Source organism: Triturus cristatus, chromosome 4_2 (genome assembly GCF_964204655.1).
Source record: "Triturus cristatus chromosome 4_2, aTriCri1.1, whole genome shotgun sequence".
Taxonomy (NCBI): Eukaryota; Metazoa; Chordata; class Amphibia; order Caudata; family Salamandridae; genus Triturus; species Triturus cristatus.
In genome coordinates, this window is record NC_140586.1 from 598,688,947 (window position 1) to 598,700,149 (window position 11,203).

Consider the following 11,203-nt stretch of genomic DNA (forward strand, 5'->3'; position numbering starts at 1 on the left):
CCACTTATACCCAGGACCAAAAAAAGTAGACCTCAGGGGTTAGTCGGTTGAACTCCTGTGTGAATACACGGACATCAAAAGCTGCAAGAGACTTTTTTTCTTGGCATGACCAGTGACTAATTGTAACTGGAAGAGGACTTCAGCCTGCTGATGGCCTCCGCTAGAGAGTGTCATGACTGCTAAGTGCTATCCTTGAGGTCCCGGTAGCCTTAGTGGTGTCCAGAGGGACATATTTTGAAATCTCTGGAAAATATGGACTTGGCTTAATTGTGGACTTCCAGAGGACCGGGACGGCTCATCCAAGTCCATTTGCACAACTGGGCAAGAAAATAATGTTGGATCCACTCAGAGCATTTTGCTACCTTAAAGTCCAGTTCAGAGGACCCTCACATCAAGCTTATCTAACTTCATTTCAACCTTCCTGAATACAGCCTACTGCTTTGCCCTTGTAGAAGAATCAGAGTTCCAAACAAGAGACTAAGTCCAAAGGTAGAAATCTTGGCCAGGTGACAGTTGTAAAAATATCCAGACGACAAGAGAACTTGCCAGGGCACGAATTCTGATGTTTACTGCTCAGAGCTTTTCCTGCCGAAAACAACAGCTTTAGTGGGCCCTTGCTCAAAGCCTACCTGACTTCGAAGGGATTTCGCTGGATACAGCTTGCTACCTTGTCCTGCTGGAGGATGCTGACTTTGATTTCAGATAATAGGGGTATAATTTAGAGTTTGATGGATGGGTTAGTCTGTCACAAATGTGACAGATATCTAGGCTATCCTGTTTTGGGTTTAAATCTTTAATAACTGATAAAAACCCCATTGACAGGAAACAGTCTAATCAGTCTAAACATATACACACCGATAAATGCCTGCACAATAATAGACTAAACTGCCATTCAAAGAAAGAAAAATGAGAGAGGCTGACCTTTTTCTTTCTTCTTCAAAGGGCCATCACATTGTAATTTTGCTATAAAAGGTAGCAACCATATATACTGGTCTAAGATTATTCTGCTTGAGTTTTGTGACTTAGGGATGTCAATAAAACACTGTTTCTTCCAGTATGTGCTTAGATTAAAGATGCAGGGTTTAGGAGCATTTTTAGAGCTGATCTAATGTTTTATACACTTTTTATACATTGGAGATAATCTGGAAATATTTAAATCATATTTGATCTTTTGGGAGCGTTTAATTATTTTACTGATTTGTGAAATGTTATGCTCACAAAAATCTTGGTTAATATGAACCATCCCGTTTACTCCAGGCCCGGCAGAGCTGGTGTAGTTGCACTTCTCGGTGTTCCCCAGAGTTGGGCAAAAACTCTGTGGAACTCCGCTTTGCGCCTCCACCCCCTCCAATAAATATTTAAAAAAATAAGGTAAATAACATTTAAAAATAATACACTTAACTTTATACGCGGCGTCTCCGGGCTGTCCTCCTCCTCCTAGCCATGGTCTCTGCAAACCCCGACATCATACTTACGTCCTGGTAGGACTGCCCACCATATTCAACCCATGCTTCATTGCAGTCAGCCTGAAATCATGCCTAAGTCCAGGTCACATGCAAAGTGGTCTTTCTGTTGGTACTTTAATTTATTTGGGCACTTTTTCTCTTAAACCTTTGAAAATTCATATCGGTGATTCCCTGTATTGTTTTTGTTTTCATTTTGTGTCATTTTATCTATTGAGTTTTGTTCTATGTTTATAAACTGTACATATGTAATTATAAATTGATTTTCTTTTCATTAAGTCAAGCCTGTATGGCCTGTGCAATAGCTGCCATGGGTTGAGTTCAGGTTTAAATTATTTTCTGGATCTACTAGGATAGATACTTTACTACATGTGATTGACTACAATCCACCACGATTAATAAATCACTTTCTTACAAACACCAATACAGTTTAGGATACAAGACATTTGAAGTATGAATATTCTTTGTGATGATGTGTGTTACAGTTAATAATGTGCTTGAGACTGTTATTTTATTATGTGTTGCGTTATAAGCAATCATTGTTTTAGTAACCAAATATTCTTTCGAATTAATGATATTTTGGACCAAAAATGCACTTTAAGATGTGAACTATTGTAAGTGCAAATGCTTATTTGGAAGTGGAATGTTGTCAGTAAGAAAGGCACTCAAGGATATGAGAAGCAGACATGTGAGCATGTGAGATGCACTTTAAGATGAGGGATGCTGCATATATGTGTTACCTATAGAGTAGGAAGATCCTTTATTCGATATTGTGTCCTCATCACCACCCTTGACAAAAATCCAGTTAGAGGTGCTTATGCCACTCAATTGAATGAATAGTGTCTTCGAGTGGGCAGTTCTTCCACTCTATTGTTCGTTGCCACATGTCGTTGGTTATTCAACATGGAATCTCAAGAACGGAGATAGCCCTAATTACCATGCATTTGGTACTAATAAGTAGTAAAATACATTTGATAAATGTGACATATCCTAATCTTGAACAGTGACCATTGAATTGCTATTCCATTTGAGAATGCTTGAAACAAAATCAACTTTTGTTGTGAAAAAATAATATATCTTCTGTTACATGTCTTTTACAGTGCATGCTGTGCAGAACATGGCAGAGGACTCTGTGGCAGATGATTTTTGCTTGAAAGATGCCCTTGATACTGAAGACCAGTTAATGGACAGTGATTCTCAGATCGATCGACTATTGATAAAAGAATCATCAATGACAGAGAAGGACGAATCAAACACTATGGACTTTGTAACTGAAAAAGAAGCAACTGCCATGGAGACAATGTCAGAAATGGTTCCGTCTGAATTAGAGGAAACAGAAGAACCAGTGGGAAAACAGGGATCAAAACTAATGTCGATGATGGAGGACAGTAGCAAAGAAATAATTGAGGAGCAAATCATTAAACAAGAAATGGCACCTACAGAAGCGAGCATGAAGCCAGAAACGCCAACAGAAGGAGGGACATCAACTGATGATGTAGAAAGCGAGAAAGAGGATGCTGATGAAATAGAAGAGGAAAATTCAACAGTAGATTCTGTTCCTAGCTCGGATACACACAATTTGCTTCCAAGAGATCCGTTTGAGGCAGCAGAACCTGTTGTTGAGAATGAAACTACTGAAGTAGATATTGAAGGGAATGGAGTAGTGGAAGATATAACTTGTGAAGAAGATGTGGAAGAAGAGAGTAAAGATGCACTTGAGGATGTATCACAGATGGCATTCGAAGTGGTGGACAACACAGAAGTGACAAAAGAGAATGAGGCTACTAAAGATGAATTATCCTTAAGTAAAGAGGTTCCTAATACATTAGAGAAAGAGGCACTCGAGGAGGAAGGGCTAGTAGACAATTTGCAACAAACAGAGCATATAGCATCAGAATGTTTTGAGGATTTAGAGAATGCAGTAATTTCAAGTGATAAAAATGAGCTAATTGATTCAAACAAAGTAGGTGAAGAGGATGAGCTGGTTGTAAAAAATACAGACATTAAGGAAGTAGAAGTTGAAGAGGTAGGACCAGATCGAAATGGGGCTGAGACGGAAAAAGGATCCAATGAGGAAGTTTTAACCAATATGGAAACACTTGAAAATGTAGACAATGAGGGTTCAAGCAGCATGTTTGAGCCTGATGATGAGAACGTGCCAGAAGATCTAGTGTCTGAAAAGGATATTATGACTGAAGACTTGATCCAGGAGGATGAAGAACTTACAGCAGAATTATTGCAAAGTGAAGAAGGGGTTGTTTGTGATGAGCTACTACAGAAGGAAGAAGGAGCTGAAGAAATTGCTTCAGATAAGAATAATAATTCTAGTTTGACTCCTTTAGAAGAAGGAGATGGTGATAAAGAAACCACAACTAAAGCACTGGACACAGAGGATAAAGCAGCATGTGATGGGAATGAATCTGCACAAGAAACATCAGTGGCAGAGGAACTCACAGAAACAGCTCTTCATGTTCAGGATGAAATGATAGACATCCAAGTACATGAGAATGGTGTAGAAAGGGAAGATGTGCCAGAAGGGGCAGCACAAGCCATAGACTTTCTGAGTGATGATGAGCAGGTTTGCTTAGACATTTCACCTGAAAAGAAGGAACCTCCCCTAGATGAGGTCCTTAATGAAGGGGAAAAAACAACTGAGACCATCCCTGAAGGGGTAGAAGCAGACGCAGAAACAATGAAAAACCTAGAAGAGGAGGAAAAACCATCTGAGGATCAAGAAACAATTGTAGAAATAGGCTCTGAAGACAAAGAGCAAGAGCCTGCCGAAGGTGGATCAGCAGAAGAAACCAATGAAGTAGCAGAAGAAGGGTTTAAAATAAGTGCGGCACTGACAGAATATTCATCCACAGGTGACAGAACCTCTCCTGAGGTAGCAATAAATGCAGACGAAGTAGGCCATGAACTTCTACCAGAAGTTGAGGAGACAGTGATAGACACACAAACCATTGGGATAGGTCAGCAGAACACCACCAAAGAAGCAAGTATTAACGAGGAAGATAGTCCAATTGTAGAACCAGTAATGGGAGAAGAAGACATTCTACTAAATGAGGAGGATGCCTTGAAAGAGACAGATACTATGACAAAAGCCCAGGAAAGTCCAGTAAACCTCCAGGAGTTAGCTGAACAGGATGAGGTATCTGTGGTAGAGAGATTAACACCAGATGTTGTGAATGTTGTCCTAGAAGCAGAATTGACAGAGGAAGTAGCAGAATCAGAAGAGCATTCAAAGGATGATGAAGATTTAACAAGGGAAGAAACACCTGAAATAGGGGAAATATCTACTGATGGTATGCCGGACAAAGCAATTGAAACAACAGTAGAAGAAGAACTGACATCTGGGGAGGCAGCATCACAAAAAGAAGAGACTCTAGCAGAAACCTCAGAAGAGATGGCACTTACTGAGGAAGTTACAACAGAAGAAGTACTAAATGAGGGTGACAAAATAATCAGTATTGAAGAGGTTGCCACCGTAGAGTCTGTATCCCAAGAGAGTGCCTTAAACCAAGGACATGCAGTGGATGAAATTGTTAAGTTAGCAGAGCTGATTGCAGAAGAAAGCTCTGAAAATAAAATAATGGAAAACAGTGAGGATCAAACAGGCAAGACAAATGAACCAGAATCTGAGGAAGTAGAGGAGACACATATTCCTAATGGAAAAGGACCTGATGAAGGAACAATAGAGCATGATGACCATGGAAAGGAATTAATGTCTGAAGAGACAGCAGCAGGAACATCTGTAGGTTTATCATTTGATAATGAAGGGAACACTGATACAGCAGTCTGCAATAATCTAGATGTAAATACAGAAGAAATGTTAAATCAAGCAGCAGATACTATGGTGAATCATTTATGTCCACAAGGGGAAGAGACTACAAAAGAAACAGCCTGCAATACTGCAGACAAAGAATCTGGAGAAATGACATCTCAGATCAAGGAGGAAGAAGAGTCATCATTACAAGGTCATTCTAATGATATGCAAGCCACACCAGGTGAAGAAGTAGGTTCAGGAACTCTCTAAGCAGGTTAGTCCAGACGGCATCATCATATGTGAGAAGGTTGTTCAGAATATGGATATACCAGGGGTGTGACATATAATTGTTTTCTACCATGAAAATGTTGTAGTTTGCTCAAATTTATAGTATGTGCAATTGACAAAGGCGCAATGCACATCTTTTTATTCTGCATGAGGAATGCATGCAATGAAAAGAAACCACACGTTACACAAATATAGGACCAGAACTAAGAAGATTGTATTGACTAAAACTGGTCAAAATTTGAACATCATTTTTTATCAAAACTAGGGTATTTTGGGAAGGAACTTAAGTATTAAATTGTCGAATTGCAAAATATTGAGTATTAGTAGGTTGCAATTCAACCTATCTCATGCATATTAATATGGTAGGTTACAAACTGCTCCCCACTATGTTTCACTGCCAGGACATTGATGGTGGCCTTCTGTAGTCAGCAGTCCACTATGTCTGCGATTACTTTTAAATAAAGCAATTGTTTTTTTTTTAATGCAGCCCATTTTATTTCATGTGTTTAAAAAATAAAATCGGTTTTACAAGCATTTATTTAAAGTATAGGCAGTGGTCTTTGGAAACACTGACTACTTGTAAAAATGGTTTTGTCTATACTCACAAAGGGAAAGGGGTTCCTTGGAGACCCCTTCCTCTTTGTGAATGGGTTACCACTGCCTTTATGTTGTTTGTACCACATTAATGTTTTGCAATCTTATTTTGGTCACATAGCATTACTACATCCCATTGCGAATTTGTATTTTGAAAGGACTCTATAAATGTGCCCCTTCCAAATAGTGGTTCAGTATACACTTCCAACCCCATATTTTGATTAAGTAAAATTTTTACAGAATTTCAATTTGGCTTTTGACACACTAAAAGGCCATTTTGCAGTTGCAAATAATCTAGTTTTGCGAGCTGTAAAATCTTTCGTATATCTGGCATATATTTTCCATATTGGCAAACAAAAGTAACCATTTCCAGGGGAGTACCAAACGTTTATCTAGGGACATGGGATGCTACTTAGGTTATTACACACAAAAGTCTAACTTTTTGTGTATGTGTGTGTGTGTGTGTGTATATATACATATATATATATATATATCAGATACGGTTTGCTCAGCAAAACGAGGGCGCACTCTGACACAAGAATCATCCATCAAGCACTGCAGACGCTTTATTTATTTCTGCTGCCTGACGCGTTTCGGGAAAACATTCCCTTAATCATAGGCATAGTCCCAAAGTCTCGCAATGCTGCAGCAATTAATTTAAATACCTGCCCTCCAATGGGCTACTCGAATGAGAACCCCAGTGTTAGCTGGGATATGTAGTGCTGCAGCCTACCTTCAACCCAAATGGGATGGAAAAAAAATTGTGTTGCAAACGGCCCTTCAATGAGCCGCAAAAGTGTCCATCAGTGCTTGTAATCCAAAGGCTTGTTTGTCCCCACAAGTGGAGCGGCAGAAAATTCAGCGCCCCGTGGCCCCATGAAATCCGCTGGGTGGTGCGCCCTCCACGCCCTGGAGCCGGTGCGAAAACATCAGATACGGTTTGCTCAGCAAAACGAGGGCGCACTCTGACACAAGAATCATCCATCAAGCACTGCAGACGCTTTATTTATTTCTGCTGCCTGACGCGTTTCGGGAAAACATTCCCTTAATCATAGGCATAGTCCCAAAGTCTCGCAATGCTGCAGCAATTAATTTAAATACCTGCCCTCCAATGGGCTACTCGAATGAGAACCCCAGTGTTAGCTGGGATATGTAGTACTGCAGCCTACCTTCAACCCAAATGGGATGGAAAAAAAAATATGTGTTGCAAACGGCCCTTCAATGAGCCGCAAAAGTGTCCATCAGTGCTTGAAATCCAAAGGCTTGTTTGTCCCCACAAGTGGAGCGGCAGAAAATTCAGCGCCCCGTGGCCCCATGAAATCCGCTGGGTGGTGCGCCCTCCACGCCCTGGAGCCGGCGCGAAAACATCAGATACAGTTTGCTCAGCAAAACGAGGGCGCACTCTGACACAAGAATCATCCATCAAGCACTGCAGACGCTTTATTTATTTCTGCTGCCTGACGCGTTTCGGGAAAACATTCCCTTAATCATAGGCATAGTCCCAAAGTCTCGCAATGCTGCAGCAATTAATTTAAATACCTGCCCTCCAATGGGCTACTCGAATGAGAACCCCAGTGTTAGCTGGGATATGTAGTGCTGCAGCCTACCTTCAACCCAAATGGGATGGAAAAAAAATTGTGTTGCAAACGGCCCTTCAATGAGCCGCAAAAGTGTCCATCAGTGCTTGTAATCCAAAGGCTTGTTTGTCCCCACAAGTGGAGCAGCAGAAAATTCAGCGCCCCGTGGCCCCATGAAATCCGCTGGGTGGTGCGCCCTCCACGCCCTGGAGCCGGCGCGAAAACATCAGATACGGTTTGCTCAGCAAAACGAGGGCGCACTCTGACACAAGAATCATCCATCAAGCACTGCAGACGCTTTATTTATTTCTGCTGCCTGACGCGTTTCGGGAAAACATTCCCTTAATCATAGGCATAGTCCCAAAGTCTCGCAATGCTGCAGCAATTAATTTAAATACCTGCCCTCCAATGGGCTACTCGAATGAGAACCCCAGTGTTAGCTGGGATATGTAGTGCTGCAGCCTACCTTCAACCCAAATGGGATGGAAAAAAAAATTGTGTTGCAAACGGCCCTTCAATGAGCCGCAAAAGTGTCCATCAGTGCTTGTAATCCAAAGGCTTGTTTGTCCCCACAAGTGGAGCGGCAGAAAATTCAGCGCCCCGTGGCCCCATGAAATCCGCTGGGTGGTGCGCCCTCCACGCCCTGGAGTCGGCGCGAAAACATCAGATACGGTTTGCTCAGCAAAACGAGGGCGCACTCTGACACAAGAATCATCCATCAAGCACTGCAGACGCTTTATTTATTTCTGCTGCCTGACGCGTTTCGGGAAAACATTCCCTTAATCATAGGCATAGTCCCAAAGTCTCGCAATGCTGCAGCAATTAATTTAAATACCTGCCCTCCAATAGGCTACTCGAATGAGAACCCCAGTGTTAGCTGGGATATGTAGTGCTGCAGCCTACCTTCAACCCAAATGGGATGGAAAAAAAAATTGTGTTGCAAACGGCCCTTCAATGAGCCGCAAAAGTGTCCATCAGTGCTTGAAATCCAAAGGCTTGTTTGTCCCCACAAGTGGAGCGGCAGAAAATTCTGCGCCCCGTGGCCCCATGAAATCCGCCAGGTGGTGCGCCCTCCACGCCCTGGAGCCGGCGCGAAAACATCAGATACGGTTTGCTCAGCAAAACGAGGGCGCACTCTGACACAAGAATCATCCATCAAGCACTGCAGACGCTTTATTTATTTCTGCTGCCTGACGCGTTTCGGGAAAACATTCCCTTAATCATAGGCATAGTCCCAAAGTCTCGCAATGCTGCAGCAATTAATTTAAATACCTGCCCTCCAATGGGCTACTCGAATGAGAACCCCAGTGTTAGCTGGGATATGTAGTGCTGCAGCCTACCTTCAACCCAAATGGGATGGAAAAAAAATTGTGTTGCAAACGGCCCTTCAATGAGCCGCAAAAGTGTCCATCAGTGCTTGTAATCCAAAGGCTTGTTTGTCCCCACAAGTGGAGCGGCAGAAAATTCAGCGCCCCGTGGCCCCATGAAATCCGCTGGGTGGTGCGCCCTCCGCGCCCTGGAGCCGGCGCGAAAACATCAGATACGGTTTGCTCAGCAAAACGAGGGCGCACTCTAACACAAGAATCATCCATCAAGCACTGCAAACGCTTTATTTATTTCTGCTGCCTGACGCGTTTCGGGAAAACATTCCCTTAATCATAGGCATAGTCCCAAAGTCTCGCAATGCTGCAGCAATTAATTTAAATACCTGCCCTCCAATGGGCTACTCGAATGAGAACCCCAGTGTTAGCTGGGATATGTAGTGCTGCAGCCTACCTTCAACCCAAATGGGATGGAAAAAAAATTGTGTTGCAAACGGCCCTTCAATGAGCCGCAAAAGTGTCCATCAGTGCTTGTAATCCAAAGGCTTGTTTGTCCCCACAAGTGGAGCAGCAGAAAATTCAGCGCCCCGTGGCCCCATGAAATCCGCTGGGTGGTGCGCCCTCCACGCCCTGGAGCCGGCGCGAAAACATCAGATACGGTTTGCTCAGCAAAACGAGGGCGCACTCTAACACAAGAATCATCCATCAAGCACTGCAGACGCTTTTTTTATTTCTGCTGCCTGACGCGTTTCAGGAAAACATTCCCTTAATCATAGGCATAGTCCCAAAGTCTCGCAATGCTGCAGCAATTAATTTAAATACCTGCCCTCCAATGGGCTACTCGAATGAGAACCCCAGTGTTAGCTGGGATATGTAGTGCTGCAGCCTACCTTCAACCCAAATGGTTTACTTTAGAAACGTGCTTCTCACTGTAATTTGGGTGCCTTACTTACACTGAAATCCATATGGTGTATGGTGTCCATATAGCGCAGTTATTTCAGGTTAAGTGTAGCAGGGGATGCAATTTTTAATAAATCAAAAAATCTCCTCAGGGAAAAACTAACACTATGAAAATAAAAAGTAAATTCCAACATTTTCTTCAACTTTCGCAAGCACAATATATATGCAGCGCCTATGTGGGACACATATAGGTTAAAACATTAGCTGTGAATCAGCAATGTGTGCGAATACAATAAAGAGACATACGCGCTCTACCGTCTGAATACTTTACACATGAGGTACTCTTCATGAATATCCAATAACTAGTGAGCCATGAGTTGGTGTAAAATAAGCTTACACATTTAATACATCAAACCATTTGAGAATATTCTCCATTATGCATTCACCAAGATGTTTGCATACACCAAAAATATGGTAAATCGATTTGTAGCGTTGCAAACTAATATGCATCTTGATGTGTCTGTTGTTTATGCTGACTAGAACTGTTAAGTATTCGCAGTTGCTCCTGAAAGTAAGAGCTTCAGGATAGTTTTATGTTGTTAGACAGGCACACGTTTGCAGCGTAAAATGTTTCGTTAATATATTTAAAGCATACCTTCTACCGTTTGCACCATTCTCACTAGTAGGACTGACCGAACAACGTGTTTACCAATTGTCTATTGCGTTTGCTCAGTGTTAACTCTATCTTCGTATTCTTTACTGGTGCTCACGCAAATTAAGTTAGCTTTTCGCCCTAGGCAGCTGTCATGAAGTTTGCTTCACGCTAATTTTCGCACTTTTTAAGACACACCTTCTGTTTTATTTTGTTTTGTAGAATGCTCTGGAAATTGCCTTATTTCCTGGAAGACATGGAGTTCATCGAGAAGGCATAGCTGACCAGCGGAATGACTATTTTAAAATGTCACTATTATTTCGACATATTATTTCAATGATCTACAAAGAGCACCGTTTGACATCATGACTCTGTTCTTAGTAGTGTCAGTAACCAAAACGATTTTTTATGCTGTTTGTCAGTTTTGGAAATGTTAATTTAACATTTCACAAAATAGAATAGCGGTGTTATGAAAAGCTAACTGCTGACTAAGCTCTTTTGATGTACAAGAGGTTAACTTAACCTTTTCTTGAAACAGAGTATGAGAGTCCGAATTGCCGCTGCACTTTTGAGAAAGTTTATTTTTATTTGTTGTGTAGAATTTTAATTAGTTTTTCCCCCATTCATTGAATCTTCTTCGA

General features: G+C 41.8%; 1 protein-coding gene across 2 annotated transcripts in view; it reads left to right on the forward strand.

Annotated features, from left to right (window-relative positions):
- The window catches only part of ERICH3 (glutamate rich 3), a 554,163-nt gene extending 543,242 nt beyond the window's left edge, over nucleotides 1–10,921 (forward strand). For both annotated transcript variants that reach the window (XM_085602275.1, XM_085602276.1), the window contains exons 14-15: nucleotides 2,564–5,503; nucleotides 10,785–10,921. In XM_085602275.1, coding sequence (XP_085458401.1) covers nucleotides 2,564–5,499 — 2,936 coding nt within the window. In that variant the 3' untranslated portion in view covers nucleotides 5,500–5,503; nucleotides 10,785–10,921. The remainder of the gene's footprint in view (nucleotides 1–2,563; nucleotides 5,504–10,784) is intronic.
- Nucleotides 10,922–11,203: the final 282 nt, after the last annotated feature.